Here is a 22,069-nt window from a genome sequence, read left to right on the forward strand (position 1 = left end):
CATAACTTGAGTTGGTTAATTTTGGAAAACCTTGTTACATTGTTTAATGCAGGCCTAAGCAATTATTTTGACTCGGGGGCCACGTTTAGAGAAATAAAATGTCTGATTGAATGCTAAAACGTTATGACGGACCGCCTTAAAAAACATAATGGAATTTTAATTTTTTCTATGAAGGATAAAACACTGAGTATTGACAAAATATGAACGTCACATCCCCTTTCGATCGACACATTTTACAATCAAGTGAAATGCAACAAACAGTAAAATATGAACATTAATGGTACAAAATAACCCCACCTACAATTTGATACATCACTAAGCTTTAGAACTTTGTTGTGAAAATCTCATTCCGCGTCCGTGGAAACGCTCCCCACCCACACTGATGGGTACCTCGTCTGAGCTGCTGTGACTTACATTACTATAGTAACTAATTACATGACCATAATAACTAATTAGATGACCATAGTAACTAATTAGGTGACCATAGTAACTAATTAGGTTATCATTGCAACTAATTAGATTACCATAGTAACTGGTATCCAGATTCTAACCATTGAAATACTTTGTATAGTTGAAGACTTACGGTCGTTAGAAAACATCACTGCACATCATAATGGCAGCTACACTTTCCATCTTAAAGATCTAAAAAAAAAAATTGGGGGGAATGTCCGACGGGCCAGATTGAAAAGCTCAAAGGGCCGCATGTGGCCCCCGGGCCTTAATTTGCCGAGGTCTGGTTTAATGCATCCAGCGGGGCATCACAACAAAATTAGGCGTAATAATGTGTTAATTCCACAACTGTATACAGTGTATCGGTATCAGTTGATATCGGAATCGGTAATTAAGAGTTTGACAATATCGGATATCGGCAAAAAAGCCATTATTGGACATCTTTAAAAAAAAAATGTTTTTTCTTCTTGTCCCTCATAATGATTGTGAACAATAGGCAAAATTCTCCCCAAAAAGTGCAGTTTCCCTCTAAAGGGGAGCATTATCACAATTTCAAAAGGGTTAAAAACAATACAAATCAGTTCCCAGTTGCTTGATTTATTTTTCGAAGTCTTTTTCAAAATTTTACACCTCCCGGAATATCCCTAAAAAAAGCTTTAAAGTTCTTGATTTTCCCTATTTGCGACGCGACTGTCCATTTCCCTGTGACGTCATACAGTGGTGCCAATACAAACAACACGGCGGTTACCACAGCAAGATATAGCGACATTAGCTCGGATTCAGACTCGAATTTCAGCGGTATAAGCGATTCAACAGATTACGCATGTATTGAAACAGATGGTCGGAGTATGGAGGCAGATAGCGAAAACAAAATTGAAGAAGAAATTGAAGCTATTGAGGGAACAGCTATTGACGCTATTAGGCCATAACATGGGTGTACCTAATAAAGTGGCCCATAGCATGGCTGCCTTATTAGCATCGTCGGTAAAATGTGCGGACCAAACGATCAGGACTTTTGCAACTTGTGACTGGAGCAACTTAAATCCGTCAATTGGTAAGTGTTGGTTTCGCATTAAATGTGGGTATCTAGTTTCAAATGTACATACAGCTAGCGTAAATAGCATGTTAGCATCGATTAGCATAGCATGTTAGCATCGATTAGCTAGCAGTCATGCTGCGACCAAATATGTCTGATTAGCACATAAGACATCATCAACAAAACTCACCTTTGTGATTTCGTTGACTTAATCGTTGCAAATGCATCTGCAGGTTATCCATACATCTCTGTGCCATGTCTGTCTTAGCATCACCGGTAAAATGTGCAGACACTCTGGCAAATTCAATGGGGGTCTGGCGGCAGATTTCTTGCCAGTGGTGCAACTTGAATCCCTCCCTGTTAGTGTTGTTACACCCTCCGACAACACACCGACGAGGCATGATGTCTCCAAGGTTCCAAAAAATAGTCGAAAAAACGGAAATTAACAGAGCTGAGACCCGTTGTTTGTAATGTGAAAATGGCGGGTGTGTTACCTCGGTGACATCACGTTCTGACGTCATCACTAAAAGACAGATAAACAGAAAGGCGTCTAATTTGCCAAAATTAACCCATTTAGAGTTCGGAAATCGGTTAAAAAAATACATGGTCTTTTTTCTGCAACATCAAGGTATAAATTGACGCTTGCATAGGTTTGGTGATAATGTTCCCCTTTAACTGACCGCTGGAAATAAGTCGAGAAACAGCCACTATTGTTTAATAGCTCGCGACACCGGTGAGTACCAAGGACGTTGTGTATTGCTCTGGGGCTGAGTGCTGCCAACACTGGGGAGCTGCGGTTCATGTTGATATTTTAAAGCACAGGGCCAAACCTGGCCAGTTTTGGACGCTGACTAAAGTCCATTTGTGTAGTATTGTTCCTTGAGAAGGTGTAATGTGAGGCGTGTACTCGCTTTTGTGCGATACTTGTAACTTCTCTTTCCTCAGTTGGACACTGTGCTCCCTCCCCTCGCTTTCTCTTTCCTAGCTCTCCATTTCTATGGCGGATCTAAATCTCCCAAATGTTGTTCTCCAGCCGCCATTAAATCTTGGCTCTCCTTTAGTCTCTCATGTCACTTCTTTTCTCCCCAGCTTGGATTCTTCAAGCGATCCCTCTACTACCGGATAATGCCAAAGCACCGGGGGGTGAAAATTCGCAAGGCCGATCGCTATCAGGCCAATGAGGGATTTGAGCCTGAGGAGCTGTGCAGAAAGCATTGGATCACCAACTGGACAGAGACGCAGCATTTCTACTACTGAGGCCTTGACTTGGGACCCTGACTGTTCTGACGCAGGCCAAACAAAGAACTTTGGTCCCAGTAGGGATCACCTGTGGATTAAATGCACTGACTTTTTCCAGACTTCTCAGTGCAATATATTGAACTGTGTTTCTTTTCTGACATTGAATGAATTGGCGAATTCAGGACTTTTATGTTTTAATTGAAAGCTTTTTATTAATTATTTTTTATTCCTCAATGATTGTATATATTTTCGCATCTGGATCGCTCATTTCCAGGCTTTAATACCCAGCCCAGCTGACCTCGTGTACAGAAATCCTGACATACTTTTTTTTCTATGTTTTATTCCGAGTTTTCAGGGACTACTACTTGCATTCTCTCGGTAGCAGATCGGCTTAATTCCCCCCCAGTAAGATGCAACCCCTCGCTTGATGACTATTTATTATACATGTTTGTGTCAACACTGAATTCATTAGGCTAAATTCATGAATTAATCTAAATAATCTATTTGCAGAAATACGAACACATTTTAATGAGATGATTATAGCTTTAAGTGCAAAATAAAAATTCTGAAATACAGTACAGGCCAACCTTTTGGACACACCTTCTCATTTCAGTGCGTTTTCTTTATTTTCATGACTGTTTACATTGTAGATTGTCACTAAAGGCATCAAAACTCTGAAATAACTGAAAACATGTTTTCAATCAATCAATCAATCAATGTTTATTTATATAGCCCTAAATCACAAATGTCTCAAAGGACTGTACAAACCACTACGACTACAACATCCTCGGAAGAACCCACATAAGGGCAAGGAAAACTCACACCCAGTGTTTTATATTCTAATTTCTTCAAAATAACCACCCTTTGCTTCTTTGAACACTCTTGGCATTCTTTTGATGAGCTTCAAGCACACCTGTGAAATGAAAACCATTTCAAGTGACTACCTCTTGAAGCTCATCGAGAGAATGCCAAGAGTGTGCAAAGCAGTAATCGGAGCAAAGGGTGGTTATTTTGAAGAAACTATAACAGTGGTTCTTAACCTTGTTGGAGGTACCGAACCGCGTTAGTTTCATATGCACATTCATCGAACCCTTCTCAGTGAAAAATATATATATATATATTTTTTTCAAATTACAAAGTTATGTGTTTTTGGTAACACTTTAGTATGGAGAACATATTCTAAGTAACAAATACTTAATTTAGAGGTTGTTGGACACTAGGGGAACATATTCTAAGTAACAAAGACTTAATTTGGAGTTATTTGGTTAGGGTTAGGGTTAGAGGGTTAGGGTTATAAGGAGGCCATGCCAAAGAAGGCATTAATAAGTACTTAATAATCACTGGTTAAGAGCCAATATGTTACTAATTTGCATGTTAATAAGCAACTAATTAATGGTGAATATGTCCCGCATACTAAAGTGTTACCATGTTTTTTTAACTGGTCACAAAATGAACCGTGCAAGAACATCACCTTGTTCAAAGAACAAAACCGACACTAAACTTACACTAGACTGCATAAACTCACAACAAATTACAGACCTGCAAATCAGTGCGACTTCTGCTGTACGGACTGGTACGCCGTTATACACCGATAGGGAGAACTTTTTATTAAGACCATGAGTCGGGTGTGATTTGACCTCTGCCGAACCCCTGAGGCCGACTCACCAAACCCCTAGGGTTTGATCGAACCCAGGTTAAGAACCACTGAACTAGAATATAAAACATTTTTTCAGTTATTTCAACCTTTTTAAGTACATAACTCCACATGTGTACATTCATAGTTTTGATGCCTTCAGTGACAATCTACAATGTGAATAGTCATGAAAATAAAGAAAAGCCATTGAACGAGATGGTGTGTCCAAACCTTCGGACTGTACTGCACATATAAATGGACGTTTCCTATCCTTTCAATTTTCAGTGAAGACTTGTCGGCGAAGACGGGGACAAGGGGAGGGTTAAGCCATGCGGACGCCACCTCTGTGCGTCACTAAAAATGGTATTTTCTTTAATTTAATAGTTTTTTTCGCCTTCTTTGTCAAAGTGCTGGCACTCGCAACTTTCTTTGGCCCCATTTTGCAACGGTACTCAATAAAAATTAAAAAAAAGAACTGAGTCACCAACATGTCGGTTTCTTTTAGGGGTGTCCCAATCCTGTATTGGTATCAGTCTGATCTCAACAAAAAACAAGTAACAGATTAAATCTTTGATATGAGCTCTAATAACCCAGTTAACATCTAAATTTCCTTCAATAAACACACAAAGTTGGTCTTTTCTTGTATTGAAGTCAAGTCATTTACAAAAGGTAAACATGATTGGCTGTAAGTTACTAGGAGCTAGCAACTACACAACAGCTAAGCACACAATAGCAAACAAGCTTGACATATTGTGTGAATGTGAATGTGAATGTTGTCTGTATCTGTGTTGGCCCTGCGATGAGGTGGCGACTTGTCCAGGGTGTACCCCGCCTTCCGCCAGATTGTAGCTGAGATAGGCGCCAGCGCCCCCCGCGACCCCAAAAGGGAATAAGCGGTAGAAAATGGATGGATGGATGGATGCAGTCCAAACACTTTGGTCTACATAGAAAAGAATCAAGTAACTATAGTCAGATACAAAGGCTGGAGATTATTAGAAAGTATCCAGTAACAAACGTGTCCACATTATTCAATTTGATGCACTTAATTATTGTGGCAATTAGGTGTCGCAGAAATAACAACTTCCTCCACTTTAACTAAAAGACTGCATAAGTCCTTTCCAGATGGTTTGGAGTAAATATGTTTGTTTTTCATTATTAACATTGTTCTCAGTTTGACTAATTTCACTTGATCAAGCCTTTTTCTAACATACCACCCAACAAAAAAAAAAGTAACGTATAATTAATTAAAAGGTGTAATTAATTCAATATCGGTATCGGACAATACTCACATTCCACTATTGGTATCGTGTCGGAAGTGAAAAAGCTGGCACTACTAGTTTCTTTGAATGGACATTGACAGGCGGGCACATGGGACTAGTTTGTTGTGCGAAAAATTTTGCCTTACTAAAACCGATATTGGAATATGAAAACCAGGCCAAAATTTGGGCAGAAAATTGTGCAAAAGAACAAATCATACCCAAATATACCACTGTGGTACAGTGTTGGTCAAAAGTTTGCATACACTTGTAAAAAAAAATGTCATGGCTGTCTTGAGTTTTCCAATAATTTTTACAACTATTATTTTTTGGGGGGTGAAGTGATTGGAGCACATACTTGTTGGTCACAAAAAAACATTCATGAAGTTTGGTTCTGTTATGAATCTATTATGGGTCTACTGAAAATGTGAGCAAATCTGCTGGGTCAAAAGTATACATATAGCAATGTTAATATTTGTTTACATGTCCCTTGACAAGTTTCACTGCAATAAGGCGCTTTTGGTAGCCGACCATTTTTTCAACTCCTCTTGACAAAATTGGTGCAGTTCAGCTAAATGTGTTGGTTTTCTGACATGGACTTGTTTCTTCAGCATTGTCCACACGTTTAAGTCAGGACTTTGGGAAGGCCATTCTAAAACCTTAATTCTAGCCTGATTTAGCCATTCCTTTACCACTTTTGACGTGTTTGGGGTAATTGTCCTGTTGGAACAACCAAATGCGCCCAAGACCCAACCTCAGGGCTGATGATTTTAGGTTGTCCTGAAGAATTTGGAGGTAATCCTCCCTTTTCACCGTCCCATTTACATTTACATTTACAGCAAAACAGGCCCAGAGCATAATACTACCACCACCATGCTTTACGGTAGGCTTGATGTTCCTGGGATTAAAGGACACACCTTTTCGCCAAACAGCTCAATTTGTGTTTCATCTGACCACAGAACTTTCCTCCAGAAGGTCTTATCTTTGTTTATATGATGTCAATCACTCTATCGCAAAAAATAAGAGTTGTAGAAATTATTGGAAACTCAAGACAGCCATGACATTATGTCCTTCACAAGTGTATGTAAACTTTTGACCATGATTGTATGTAACACATGGACATATGTTTTATTGATTGTCTGAATGAAAACTTTATCAGGTACATTGATGCAGTTTAATGTAATGCAATACAGTTCACTGGCCGGTAACATAATTTGTATGTGTACCTAATGTTGTGGCCAGTGAGTGTAGTGTTTGTGTGTGTGGGGAACAGGAGGCAAAAGCTTGGATGGCGTCCAAGTCCTTTCAGCACTAAAAACCAGGCTGGACTAAGAAGACATTGATTCAGTGGTCTGTGTTGAGCCTATTTGTTGGCGTGCTGCTCTTGCTCATGTTACCGGACAGCTGCCAGGTATTCTCTTGTGAGACTGCGGGCCCTACAGAGGCTCCTTTGACTCCAAAATATGGAGGCAGGGAGGAGGGCTCCAACCAATGTACAAACTTTTTTTTTTATTGCAATATGTAATTAAAGTGTTGTTAATGAAAAGCCATACTATACATATATGTGTACTTTTTTATTGTAGAAATAAAAAACACAAATATATCCACACGATCAATAACTTTACAAGTAGTTCCTCCCTAAATATGAACATATTACAAATAAATTACAAAATTCTCTTTTGCATAGACAAACATAATTGGACTCCGACTGTATACAAGAAATATACAAGACATATCAGGGAGGCGGACAAAAAAAAACAAGCAAATGTGATAATGTGCAGTGTACACGCCATGACAAAACACTGATTTTCACATTAGGGTTGTTACTGTACAAAAAGTACATTAGCCATTTTAGTCTTTTTGCTTGAGCTCTATCGTCGATAATGACCTGCCAGACCTTTTTGACTTCCTGTACTTGAAGGCCAGGAGGATGGTGGCCACCAACAGGACTAGACCCAAGACCAGCAGGACCCATTGGCCTGCGATGGCGGCTGCACTCTCAACGCTCATTCCCAGGAAGTCCACAGTGCTGGCTGGAGTCACAACTTCCGCACCTGCAGGATATGCATTAAGAAAAAACAAGTAAGCATGGCGGATATTAGTATTATTTCTGCTTGTTAAGGCAAGAACTGGAGTGTTCGTGTCCAGTTAGAAGCTTTCAAAATGAATATATGTGAATTTACAGGAATAAGCAGAACATTTTGTTTTGTGTTTAATGAAATTTAAAGATTGTTGAAAAGAATCAGTTGGGAAAATGAGAATGCGTAAAAATGAACAAGAATTATCTCAAAATTTGCTGGATTTCATGTTTGTAAGGTTGCAGCCTTCACTGACAATACATAAGAATTTGAAGGGATGGACTTACAATTAACAATGTGTTTGAAAATAATTGTAAAATAATGTACAACGGATTATTCAATAAATTACTGACAGGTCATATTTTAAACAAAAATAATTTTATTTTGCATTTGCAAGGTCATCCATCCATCCATTTTCTACCGCGTATTCCCTTTGGGGTCGCAGGGGGCGGGGCGCTGGTGCCTATCTCAGCTACAATCGGGCGGAAGGCGGGGTACACCCTAGACCAGGGGTCAGCAACCCGCGGCTCCGGAGCCGTATGCGACTCTTTGACCAATCTGATGTGGCTCAGCTGCATAATCGCCGACCCCCCCGAATGTTTCGGGGGGTTTCCGGATTTTGGTGCCATCACCCGGGATTAACATTTTCCGATTTTCACTCGGACTACAATATTGAGGGCGTGCCGTGGTGGCTTTACTTTTAACGTCCTCTACAACATGATAGCCTTTACACCATGCTATCTGCGTGCCGGTTGGACGCATGCATCACGCTGCTTCTAACGTCACACATATGAGATAGCAAGGCATATAGTCAACAGCCATAAAGGTTACACTGAAGGTTGTGATATAAACAACTTTAATACTCTTACTAATATACGCCACACTGTGAACCCACACCAAACAAGAATGGCAAACACATTTCGGGAGAAGATCCTCACAGTAACAAAACCTAAACGCAACATAACAATTACCCAGAATCTCTTGCATCCATGACTATTCCAGGCTATATTATACACCCCCGCGCCCCCAACCCCACCCACCTCAACCGACGCACGGAGGGGGGAGAGAGAGGGTTGGTGCTAGCGTGGTGTATAATAATATATAAATATTAAAATAATATTCATTATATATAGCTACAAAATGATCTATTTAAGCCTTCCAAATAAAATTATTAAAGACATGCACCTGGGGATAGGTTGATTGGCAACACTAAATTGCCCCTAGTGTGTGAATGTGAGTGTGAATGTTGTCTGTCTATCTGTGTTGGCCCTGCGATGAGGTGATGACATGTCCAGGGTGTACACCGCCTTCCCCCCGATTGTAGCTGAGATAGGCACCAGCACCCCCCGCGACCCCAAAGGGAATGAGCGGTAGAAAATGGATGGATGGATAATAATTTTCAAAATACTTACCTTAAATATTTCCAGAAATCTCCTACCGAAATTTGCATGAATAATGATAATTTAGATAATAATAATTATTCCAAAACATCCACAAATAATAATTTGGGGGAAAAAAAAGACTCATTTTAAATATCTAAAAAATAAATCCCTACCCAAATTTCCCATCGAATACATATTTGGAGAAAAACATTTATTTCAAAAAACTAAAATACTTAATTTTCAATATTTAAAAAAATCTTTAAACATTTCATGGCAAAATTTAGCAGAATTTCTAAAAATGTCTATTCTTTTATATTATTTTATAATTGCATGTATCACCTTTTTGTATCTATTTATGCATCTACAGAAAACTGTAACTATTCCTCCATTTACACTATTTAGTCAGGTACCATTGCTGTCTCTAATTTCAAAATCCAATTAATCTCTTTATTTCAAAATTTTGAAGGTATTATTTTGAGAAATTAAACCAGAAAACATTAAATGTTTGTCTATATGGCTGAAAATGACACATTCAGTAATACAGTAATATATACAAGCTTTTTAAAGGGAAACATGCTTTTTGTTTTTGGTGCAACGTTCAATGACCTGCTTAAACGCTTCAAGCTTGAAAGTTTCAAAGTCTAGCTTACAGTGCACGTATGGGAGTGTGTTGACTAAAACCAGACTACGCATATTTGTGTGTGTGTGTGCGTGTGTGTGTGTGTGTGTGTGTGCGCGCGTGTACGTGTGTGTTCTTGTATTTCTACCCTTCTTGAGACATCAACAAGGAAAAGTACCTTCCATATGAGGACCGGTGAACAAGTTAGGACATAAATCATGGTCCCAATATTGAAAACCATTGCATCTAATGGAGAATGTCTCATTTGCACCCCTGGCGGGGTGAAATTTGTCAAAATGATTGTGGTCCAAAAGGGAGGGATTTTTCAAATTACTGTTTTAGAAATAAATTACTGTGGGTTTTAAAAGTGCTTCCCCTCTAATCAACATATGAAATAAAAAGTGCGTGTAAAATATTCAAGTGCTCCCCCTCTGGCCAACCTATGTAATAACAAGTGTGTGTAAGAAATTGAAATGCGCCCCCTACGGCCAAAATTTGTAAAAAAAAATAAAATTAATAAATATGTATATAGAGACATACTCGAATAACTTGAAGTAAATAATATAGAATAAAATCTAATTACAAACAAAAAATTCAAAACAAAATAGATTAATTAAAAGCAGTCTTTTTCTCATAATGTGTCAACTTTATTCTTCAAAAATTGGGGAAAATTTCTAAAATTTTTTCTGTTTCGGTAATTTTGCAATATTTATGGGTACAACTTTTACTTTTTAATGCAAAATGGTGACATTGGTCATATAAAATTCAGAATTTTATCACAATATTTCCAATTCTTTTGTTGTTCTTGTAAAAAAGTGACATCTTTTGAGTGAAAATAGGACTTTTGTCATAATTTTGCCAAGTAAAATTCCGATTAATATTATAATACAAGTTTTCTTATAAAATTGTGACTTTTGTCGAGTAAAACTACGACTGCGTAAAAATTGCCAAAATTTTAGGCTTTTCTTGTAAAATTGCAACTGTTATTGAGTAAAATTCCAACTTTTATCATAACATTGCACAAATGTTCAATTTTTCTTGCGCTGAGGAAAATTATGACTTTTATTATAATACTGGCAAATTTTAAAGTTTTTCTTGTGAAATTCCAACTCATTTTTCACAACAAGCTTTTTTATATTTGTATAGTATGTATACCGTATTTCCTTGAATGGCCACAGGGGCGGTAATTAATTTAAAACCTCTTCTCACTCCTGTGCTTACCAAAGGCATGCGGTAAAAGTAAGCATGCGCTAATTATTTTAAAACCTCTTCTCACTCCGGTACTTACCAAAGGCATGCAGTAAAAAATTGAGTGTGATGTAAGCTTGGACCTTAAATCCTACTGAACAGCTGTTAATCTTCTTCCCTTTATGCGATTTCAAATTACCGGTATTGAAATCAGCCTCCTCCATTTTGAAAATGATGACAGGGGAAGTGTCACTAGTGACGTCATGAGTTTGACCAGGCGGTAACACTAAGCCTGCGCTAATTATTTTGCGAAGCGGTTTGACCCAGCAGTAATTCAAGGCAGGCGCATACTATATGCCCTGCGGCAATTCAAGGAAATACGATATATTATTAATGTTGTAAATGCACATCTTTATTTATCTAGAAAAGGTGGTCCTAAAGAGGGAGGCATTTTTTGGAGGTGTCCGAGAAGGTAACAAATACAAGAATAGGTGTGCGCGCGTGTGTGTGTGTGTGTGGGTGTGTGTGTGTGTGTGTGTTTTTTGCGCTCTCTCTCTTTCACTCCCATCCAGCTAATGTGCTCACTTCCTTTCAGCAGGAACTCATCAGGAAAACAAGCAGCGAGATTGATTTCAGTAAGCTGCAAAAAGGCATCAAGTCTCCTTGCAAAGATTTCTTGTCCTCCCCTTGGAAGGGGATGAACTGATGCTGAGATGTGCTTTCCATATGTTTGACTCGCACTCCAACGCCAAGTGTGTGTGCGCAGAATGTTCAACACTCACTTGAAGGCTTCCAGTCGTAATCAGGCCACCCGCGGATATCGCCGTTCTTGTTGTTCTCTTCCTCCAGCCATTTAATGAGAGGTCTGAAATATTCCATAAGTGGCTCGGCGCTCATTTTGGGCTGTCCCGTGATCATGCTCATGGCTTCAGGCCAGGGTTTGCTGAAGCCTAACTTCATGACGTCACTGCAGTCAAAACACATGATTTGTACATGACATTTGATATTGTGACACAGGACTTGAACATTATATTCAACAATGTGTACGCACCCCAGCAGCTTCCCAGCCTCCTTGGATTGATAAATGTCACACGTGTGCAGGGGCCCCACGTGGTTGGCAGCGCCACACAGGGCCTTGTGGAACTGAAACTGGATAATAAAGCTGACAAAGTACCTGAGGGCCAATGATAAATATCACATCATAAACACGACGGGGATTGCGGTGTTCCATCACATCATCGTTGCCATAGTTACAGTATCAGAGCTTATATTATGTTTGGATGTGTCACTGTTTGATTATCAGGTGCAAAGTAAGAACATTACTCTACCTCACGTAGGGAACATTAGCAGGGATGTGGAACTTTGCGCCCGGGTCAAAGTCGTTCTCTGTGCGGGTTACAGGCGGACACAAGCCCTGGTACTTCATCCTGCAGTTAAATACAAGAACATACTTTGATTTATACTTCATAAAGCGTAACAAATTCAGTTATGGAACAAAACATGGCTTGTTTGAAATATTAGTTTTCACATTATTTCTCTTTTTGCCCATCAGTTCGTAATTATCTGTTTATGGCAAGAAAAGCTTACTTCCCCTAAAAGATCATATCAGTTACACTGTTATGATCTTGTTATGATCCCTACTTGGCACTCAGCATCAGGGGTTGGAATTGGGGGTTGAATCACCAAAAATGATTCCCGGGTATGGCCACCGCTGCTGCTCACTGCTCCCCTCACCTCCCATGGGGTAAACCAGGGGGATGGGTCAAATGCAGAAGACAAATTTGGTACTTTAACTTAACAAGCATTCAATCCTATTGGAATGTTTCTAATTGCTCCTAGGCACATACAGTGCATCCGGAAAGTTTCCACAGCGCTTCAATTGTTCCACATTTTGTTATGTTACAGCCTTATTCCAAAACATATTTATTTTTTTCCTCAAAATTCTACAGATGATAAGGGCAAAGTGAAAAAAAATGTTTTCCCAATTAAAAATAAAGAAAGAAAAATCACATGTACGTATAAGTAATAATAATAATAATAGATCTTATTTGTAATTAAAGCTGCAAGCAGCGTTGGTCGGGTCCGCTTTGGCTGCTGGCCATCCGACCCAAGCCCTGGTCTAAGTCAGACCTACATAGAGGATTTTGTTTCATGTTTGTATGACATTCCTAACAGAAGTTACAAGCAGTTTTGTCTGGGTTTTTTCCTAGGGGGCATTAGAGCGCAATTTTGATTTTTGGGGTTAGTTTTTTTTATTAGATGGCAATTTTTGCCAGTCCTAAAGTGTGTGTAAAATTGGGTGAGTTTTGAAGCATGTTAAGGGGGTCAAATTACAGATCGGCGTTTCTGGATGTTGTTGATAAATGGCTTTCACTTGGCATAGTAGAGCTTTAACTTGCACTTTGAAGCATTTTAAGGTGGTCAAATTACAGCTCAAAGTAGAGAAAATTACATTTTTTAGGAGACTTTGCGCAGGGGTTCTTTGAAGGTGCGTAAAATCAAAACCGGAGCAGTAATCAAAATAGCTAGAACCAGCATGCATGTCTATAAAAAGGCTTTTTTAAAAAGATGGGTTTTTAAGCCTTTTTTAAAAGCAGCCACAGTCTGAGGTGCCCTCAGGTGGTCAGGGAGAGCGTTCCACAGACTGGGAGCAGCGGAGCAGAAAGCCTGGTCTCCCATTGTTCGAAGCTTTGTCCGTGGAGGTTGGAGGAGGTTAGCCTCTCCGGAGCGGAGGTGTCGTGTAGAGGATTTAGGGGTGAGCAGTTCCTTGAGGTAGAGGGGGGCATTTCCATGGAGGCACTGGTGAGTTAGTAGGGAGATTTTGAATTCAATCCTGAATGGAACAGGAAGCCAGTGAAGGGATTTGAGAGTTGGTGTGATGTGGTCATGTTTCCGCACTCTCATCAGGATCCTCGCAGCACTATTTTGTATGTACTGCAGCTTCTGAATGTTCTTGCAGGGGATCCTGACAAGAAGTGCGTTGCAGTAGTCGAGTAAATATTTAAAGCCTTTGCTCAACACATTGTTGATGCACCTTTGGCAGCAATTACAGCCTCAAGTCTTTTTGAATACGATGCAACAAGCTTGGCACACCTATTTTTGGGCAGTTTCACCCATTCCTCTTTGCAGGGCCTCTCAAGCTCCAACAGGTTGGATGGGAAGTGTTGGTTTTCATCCAGGATGTGAAAACCTTTGTATATGTGATTTTTCATTTCAAAGTCATAGTATTAACAGAATGAAGTTCTCATATTAGCATTGCACTTTGGGATTTATTTTTTTAATAAAGTTGTGATACTCAGAAAATAGTCATCATTTCACAATAATATGGTTAAGGTGACAAAAGTAATAATTTTACAAGGATAAAGTTGAAATATTGCTGGAAAAAAGTTGCAATATTAAAAAAAAAAAAGTAATAACATAATAAAGTTGTCATAAAAATACACAAACACTAGAAAAGTTTAGCTATAGTGATGCACTGTTAAACATTTTCCATCCATCCATCCATTTTCTACCGCTTATTTTAATTGCATAATATTGGTAGAAAAAGTCAAATTTTATATTTATATAAAATATATTTATATGTTTATACAGATGATACAGTATATGGTAGCAGTTTTCAAATGGTGAGCTAACAAAATAAAAAAATCAAAGAACAAACTTTGGCAAATTTTGTACCTTAATGCGACCAAATGGTAAAAGATTATAGCAAATTTCTGTGTTTCTATTAGCCTCTTGGTGTCTAATACTGTGGATCAGGGGTCTCAAACAAGCGGCCCGCGGGCCAATTGCGGCCTGGGAGACGTTATTTTAATGTTGAAGCGGCCCGCGAGTTTTACATGAATGACGCTTTACAGCGTCATACTTGTATACCCTCGATTTTTCCGGGAAACTCCCAATTTTCAGTGCCCCTCTAGGGGTAAACATTCACCCGAATTTCACCCAAACAACAACATTAAGGGGGCACCGTGGAGGTACTGCCTTTAGCGTCCTCTACAACCTGTACATCCTGTGCCATCCAGGTCACATGTTGTATTTGGCTTCCACAGACGCAGTAAGCGACTGCAAGACATAGTTGATTAACAGCCATACAGGTCACACTGAGGGTGGCCGTATAAACAACTTTAACAATGTTACAAATATGCGCCACAATGTGAACCCCCACCAAACAATAATGACAAACACATTTCTGGAGAACATCCACACCGTAACACAACAGAACAAATACCCAGAATCCCTTGCAGCCGTAACTCTTCCGGGCTACGATATACACCCCTGCGCTACCCAACTCCGCCCCTAGTTGGATGTTAGATTTTTTTAAGAAATCTCTTCTTGCGACCCAGCCTCACCCAGTTTCTGCATCCAGTGGCCCTAAAGGAAATTGAGTTTGAGACCCCTGCTGTGGATACTGTACATGCATAAGTTGACGTTGATTTAAGAGTGAGGCGATTTAAGGTCTACGTTACCTGAGGTTCCACCACTCTTTATTGTATTCAGACGATGGGATGCGTCCATCAAAAACCTTCCATCTCCACTGGTCCATCAGGTAACCAAAAGGCAGGAAGGCAATTTTATCAAGCGCCATGTTCATCAGGAAGTTGATGTCACTCTCTGCAATCCAAACGTACAGAAATTAGTAATAAATCCATCATTGTGTGCCTTTGAACGGTTTACACACCAGGGTTGTTTTCTACTTTGTCCAGGAGGCCGATGCTCTTAAGGTGTTTTGGTGTGGACACAGAAAGGGCCAACACATCGCCGATGGCTTCGTGAAAACCGGGGTTGGCTCCTTCACGGAAGGACACGGGCAGGTCTTTGTACTGCAGGAAGTACTGGACGTGACCCATCTCATGGTGGACGGTGATCAAGTCGTCCATGGTCACCACCGTGCACTGCTTGATCCTAAAAACATGGTTTATACTTAGTCACGCTGCAAATAACAAGTCTCTCAATCAATGACGTGATGTTGAACCTGAAGTCTTTTCTGTTGTAGAAATCCCATGCAGAGGCGTGACAAACTACTTGGCGTCCATCAGTGGGCTTCTCCAGCATGGACTTGTCCCAAAACTCCTTTGGCATAGGCAGCAGTCCCAAAGAGGTGAAAAAATTTTCTGATTCCTGGAACATTCTTTTTGCATTCCAGCCCTTGATACAGGAACAAAAAAGTATTAGTAAACATGTACTGTTTTAGTGTTGCTGTTTCTTTATTAATAATATATATTACTAAGACACTAAAGTCAAAATATTATGAGAATAAGTTTGTAAATACGATTACGAGAAAAAAAGCCATGATATTACTCGAAAGAAGTCGTAATTTTACTATTCTGCAGTTGTAATCTTACAACAATAAAGTTATACTTTTATGAGGAAAAAGGTCACAATGTTAAGCGAGGGATTTATAAGGATAAAATATATTTTTCCATGAAAAATATATTTAAAATAAATGTAGACCTCTATACAAAGCATAAAGCATAAATGACAACAACATTGGAATATTATGGGGATATATATTGTATATTTCTACAAGAATACATTTGCAATACCATAAGGCTATTGGAAAGAAAATTAATAATTTTACGAGAAAAACAAGTTGAAATATAACTATGATAAAGTTACAATAATTTTTTTTTTAAGTTCTTCTTTTACAAGAGTAAGGTCATATTATTATAAGAAAAAAAACATATTTTTACATGAAGGATGAAGTCGTAATATTACTAAAATAAAGTTGCAATATTTTTGAAAAAATACTTTGACAAGAATAAGATCATATGATTAATAGAATAAACATGTAATATTACTAAAAAATAAAATGTTTACATGGATAAAGTCGTAATATTACAAAAATAAAGTTACAGTATTTTAAGATTTTTTTTCAAAGTCATTATGAGAATAAACACGTAATATTACTTGAAAAAACATGATTTTACATCAATGAAGTCGAACAAAGTTCTCGTATTAGCATAAAACGTGTGATTTTATGGGAATGAAGCAACTTTCACAGAAAAGTCCTAATTCAAAAATAAAAAGGATAAAGGGTAAAGTGGAAATACGTCTAAAATAAAATTGCAACATTTTGGAAATAAAAAAGTCCTAATTTTACAAAAAAATTGTCAAATTATTATGGGAATAAACACATGATATTACAAGAAAAAAACAACATAAGTCATAATATTACAAGAATAAAGTTGTAATATTGTGAGACGTATATACAAGGAGTATATGTATAGAGTGTTGGTTTTATCAGACGAATATCTCATAATAGCATAATGCCTTTGTAGTTTTATGTGAATAAATATGTAATATTCAGAAAAAATTGTCATAATTCAGCATTTATATGGTCATATGTATATGTGGAAAAAAAGAAGATTTTTGAAGTATAAAGTCATGGTACTACCCGAATAAAGTTCACATAACATAATAATATATGTGTTGATTTTATGAAGCTTAAGTTAATATTTTGAGTAAAAAAGTCATAATATAATATAATAAGAATTAGGTCATAATATTTTGGGTAAAAAAAATGTAATATATGGGATGAATAACAATTTTACAAGACTAAAATTACACCACAATTAGACATAAAGCTGCAATATTGTCAGACAAAAAAAATCATAATTATATAAGAATAACATCTGGATATTACAAGAATAAAGTGGTTCTAATGCGACAATTCCTAATATTAGGACAATAAACATATACCGCATATAACATTTACTAATTTAATTATTTTTGTTCTGATTTGTGTGGCCTCATTCTGCATGAACATTGCACATTAGTGTTAGGCTGTGGCCCTCTGGGTCTGAAAAAGCACAATCTAAATCCAATCCATTATCATCGTTATTGTTATTATTCCTGTGCTCCCCACAGCTGTTGTAAGAATCAATGCAGTATTCACCTTAGCCACCATAGCCGGCGTGGCATCAACTTGTGTGGCGTCAGGATACGGCAGCACCAGGTCCATAATGCCAGACCACGTCTGTGCCCACATGTTACCTAAAACAAAAGGAAATGAAAAAAAAAAAATCTCTGCTCTGTATGCAGTGTAAATTCTTGGCTGTGTGGACATGTCACACACAATCTCACGCATGACACCTTTGAAAGAATAAGAAATCCTTCCTGAATCCAAAGGCATTCACGGCCAGCTGCAGAATATTAGCGGATTATGCCACCACATAAGAGGAGCTTTTTGGCCGTAGTGTGTCCGTAAATTCCACACTCAAGTATTGACTACCATGTTTGTTTGTTTTATAAACTCTTTATCCAATTTAAAGGTGTGCAAATATCCTGCTTTTATGAAGTAAAACAGCTTTAGGTTTGTTTTAACTCACCCAACAGGTGAGCGGGAATAGGTCCTCTCAGGTTGATGCGTTTTGGACCGTACTTTTTGTACAGAGCCCTGCGAACATAGGCGTGCACGTTCAGATAGAGCGGCTCCAGCTGCTTCCACAGGAGCTCCAGGTTCTCCTCAAATGTCGGTGTTTCATACAGGGAGCGCCAGAAAGCACCATTGTCGCTGTGACCTGGTAGTGTGGCATAAAGAGTAGAGTGGTGTGTTTTCCAAGGGACCCTGAACTCACCAGTACAAGATAGAGATGGAATTTAGGGCTCTTTGAAGGGAGCCAACGTTTAAAGAACTGTTTTGTTTTTTAAGAAGTAACTTGTTTTTATGGAAGAGACAATAATAAGACGTTACAATATTAGAAGAGTAACTATCCATCCAATCCATTCATCCATCCGTTTTCTGGAGCCTATCCTAGCTGCAATTAGAAGAGTAAAGTCATAATATTAAGAGAAAAAATTAAGATTTTTTTCAAATATGAAGTCTTTGTACAACAGTACCCAACTTACGAATGTTTTGAGATGAGAGCCGTCTCTGAGCTAATTGTTACGCTTGAAATTGTTTTGTTTTTGTATTTTTCTCTTTATGTTTTTTTTATTTATTGATTGATACATTTATTAGTGGATTGCACACTTCAGTACATATTCCGTACAATGGACCACTAAATGGTAACACCCGAATAAGTTTTTCAACTTGATTAAGTCAGGGTCCACGTTAATCAATTCATGGTAAGCATAGTTAATCTTCATATGTCTCAGTTGTATTTTATTCCTTATCTCTGCACATGGTTCTTACTATTTTCCTTTTTTTATTATCTTTATTTTCCAACATTCCTCAGGTGAGCTCACTGCCTCAGGGGTTATTGGCTGTGCTTGTGGGGACGCTTTGTGTCAGCGTCCTGGTGGCCACGGTCTGATGACCTCCTGGTGCAGATGGCTCCTGTGATAGTGTTTACTCGCATGTCTCCTCTGTACTCAGCCATGCAATCATTGGTCGACATAGTTGCATATGTGTTTATGTTGTTTTAACTTTTAAAAGGCATGTTACTTGTTATAATGGTGCTGTTTTTTAAGCAACAATCAAATTGATTTAATTCCGTTTCAATAGGAGACGTTAACTTGAGATACTAATGTTTTGAGTTAGTGTAAGAGCTCCGTCACAGAAACAATTAAACTTGTTAGTTGAGGTACTACTGTATTACCAGAATAAAGTTGTCATAATAGCATAATACATTTGTGATTTTATGAGAATAAGGTTAATATTTAGAGAAAAAAAGTCAGAATTGAGCAAGAATAAGGTCATTATTATAATCAAAACAAAGTTGTAATATTTAGAGTAAAAAAACTCATAATTCTATAAGATCCATCCATCCATTTTCTACCGCTCATCCCTTTCGGGGTCGCGGGGGTTGCTGGAGTCTATCTCAGGTACAATGGGCGGGAGGCGGGGAACACCCTCGACAAGTCGCCACCTTATCATTTTCCAAAAATGGAATCACAATATTACTCAGAAAAAAACAGAGTTTATCTTCTAAGATAATAGATTTGGATAAGACTAATTCAAAATTAACTTGGTATATAATGGTGAGAATTATTATTAAATATTCATAATAATTTAATTGTTTTTTTTTGTAAATGGTAAATGGGTTATAATTGCACATTGTTTTTATGTTTTTGTTGTAAACATTCCATAAGTTGGTGCCACATGATGACCCACATATTCATTGACAATGAGATTTTCCCCTCACCTATAAAAAGTACAGGTTAAAATATACAAATAAATAATTAGGCTGATATGTCTATAATTGTATGTAAAATATAAGAATAACTATAGAGGCAAAACTGTTGTACCCTACTTGGTGTGTGTACACCTGAACTACTTTACCAATCCGCTGCTGCACAAAAATCAAGAGGATTTAATCCAAATGTTGCTACGTTTTTTCTGACTCCCACTCATTTTCCAGTCAAGTCGGGTGTTCCGCACATTCCTCTGCCATTTGTATACAAAATAGTGAATCGGTTCTTATTGTTCACTTTTTCTCTAATACGAGCACAGTCAGAGGGTTACCGTTGAGTATGGCAGCTTGGTTGGCCAATTCCACATATCTCTTGTAATCCGAGCGAAGTACTTTCCCTGCTGCGTCTCGCCAGCCCTTCCAAGCAAATAACAGTTCATCGTAGTCTCTGGACTCTGCCATGATCTTCTGGAGGTCTGAAATGTACACAACACGGTCACTACTGCATCAACTATAAAAAGAAAGAGAGATTTGATCAGATGTTTAATTCATACCAGGATCCAGCGGGTGGCATTGGCCGTTTTCTCTGCAGACCTCGGCTACGCTGTATTTGGTCTCCATGTTGGACAGGAGATTGTTGTACTGAACACACACACATTTTGATAAGGCTTGCTCAGACAAAAGCAGTGGAAAATTCGTTCACACTTGAACTCACCTCTTCAATCTGTGCTGGTGACAATGCGGCCCTCTCGATGTCGCTGAGTTTCTTAACAATGCGTTTGACTGATGCATCCTGGAAGTCAGCCGTGTCGAAACGGCGTGCCTGCTGCCCGTACTTTAGAGTATGGGAGGACATATCCATGTTCTTCTCAAGCTGAGGAACGATAATGAAGACATTTAATTAATCTGATGGATGGATAGAGATAGTGGATCGATTTTGGATGTATGGTGAAGCTTAAGAGGATAGACGGCGGGTAATGGATGCATAGATGGTTTAATGAATCGATGGATGCAGCAATAGATAATGGGTAGATGGTAATAATAGATGAATGCATAGATAATGGGTAGAAGGAAGAATATTAGGATGGAAGGAATATTATTGGTCAAAAAGGCTTGGATTGATTGTGATTGTGAAAGAAGGGTCAAAAGACAATGGAGTGATGGATAGATTGAATGAGATTGTTTGGGAATGACTAGATGATGGATGGAGGAAGGGACAAATAGGTAGTTGAAGGATTAACTAAAATAGATGGATGAAGGATCAAAACAGTTTGGATTAGTGATGGTTGAATAACAAAAATCAGGGAGGATAAAAAGAAAGGTTGTATCTATGTACTGTATTTATAGGTGGTTTGGTGAATGCAGGATCAAAAGAGGATGGGTAGAAGAATGAGCGGATTCCAGATGAGTGGAAGAGTGGAGGATCAAAAAGGTGTGAAATGGTAAATTGAAAACGAGTTGATGGAAAGTTGTAGAGAGAGGTTGATGAAAGAGAATACAAAAATCTAATCTTTCTTCATCCTTTATCCCTCCTCAATTCCATCTATCCTCTTTTGATCCTCTTTCAATATATACACACACATGTGACAGGAAAGACTAAAGGGAGTAGATGAATGGATGGAGGCAGGTAGGGAGGGATGGAAGATCAAAACAAAATAGATGGATGTTAGAACAAAGGAAGGATAAAGCATCCAAAGAACATGAATGGATAGAAATAATGAATAAGGAATTAAGGATCCAATAGATCAATACATGTATGCATTAATATAAATAATGGATTGATGCATGGCTCCATGGATGATGGACAGATAGATACATTACTTTGTTCTCTATCAATAGATGGATGGATAATTGGACAGATGGTGTATCATTGGATGGATGGATGGATGGATAAATGGATTAATGGATCATGGATAATTGGGTTGATGGATAAACAAAAGGATAATTAGATGGATGGATGATGAATGAAACATAGATGGATTGTAGATGGATATATGGATGGATGAATAGATAGACGATAGCTAAATGGGTGGATGGATCATCTGATTGATGGATGGATAAATGGATAGATGGATGACTGGATGGATAATTGGATGGATGGGTAGATAGAAGGCTGA

The 22,069-nt window shown here is 38.3% G+C and overlaps 2 protein-coding genes across 3 annotated transcripts in view; one reads left to right on the forward strand and one right to left on the reverse strand.

Annotated features, from left to right (window-relative positions):
- Positions 1–5,875, forward strand: part of itga3b (integrin, alpha 3b) — a 90,243-nt gene extending 84,368 nt beyond the window's left edge. For both annotated transcript variants that reach the window (XM_061909144.1, XM_061909145.1), the window contains exon 26: positions 2,576–5,875. The gene's annotated coding sequence lies outside the window, so the exon portion shown is untranslated. The remainder of the gene's footprint in view (positions 1–2,575) is intronic.
- A 1,294-nt stretch (positions 5,876–7,169) lies between these two features.
- The window catches only part of ace (angiotensin I converting enzyme (peptidyl-dipeptidase A) 1), a 61,767-nt gene continuing 46,867 nt past the window's right edge, over positions 7,170–22,069 (reverse strand). The window contains exons 15-26 of the mRNA XM_061909143.1: positions 20,668–20,826; positions 20,507–20,594; positions 20,285–20,428; positions 18,207–18,398; positions 17,774–17,871; positions 15,851–16,023; positions 15,557–15,780; positions 15,345–15,489; positions 12,210–12,308; positions 11,933–12,055; positions 11,664–11,848; positions 7,170–7,668 (exon numbers count right to left, since the gene is read on the reverse strand). Of these exons, the coding sequence (XP_061765127.1) occupies positions 7,466–7,668; positions 11,664–11,848; positions 11,933–12,055; positions 12,210–12,308; positions 15,345–15,489; positions 15,557–15,780; positions 15,851–16,023; positions 17,774–17,871; positions 18,207–18,398; positions 20,285–20,428; positions 20,507–20,594; positions 20,668–20,826 (1,833 nt within the window). The 3' untranslated portion in view covers positions 7,170–7,465. The remainder of the gene's footprint in view (positions 7,669–11,663; positions 11,849–11,932; positions 12,056–12,209; positions 12,309–15,344; positions 15,490–15,556; positions 15,781–15,850; positions 16,024–17,773; positions 17,872–18,206; positions 18,399–20,284; positions 20,429–20,506; positions 20,595–20,667; positions 20,827–22,069) is intronic.

Source organism: Nerophis ophidion, linkage group LG08 (assembly GCF_033978795.1).
Source record: "Nerophis ophidion isolate RoL-2023_Sa linkage group LG08, RoL_Noph_v1.0, whole genome shotgun sequence".
In the NCBI taxonomy this organism is placed as follows: Eukaryota; Metazoa; Chordata; class Actinopteri; order Syngnathiformes; family Syngnathidae; genus Nerophis; species Nerophis ophidion.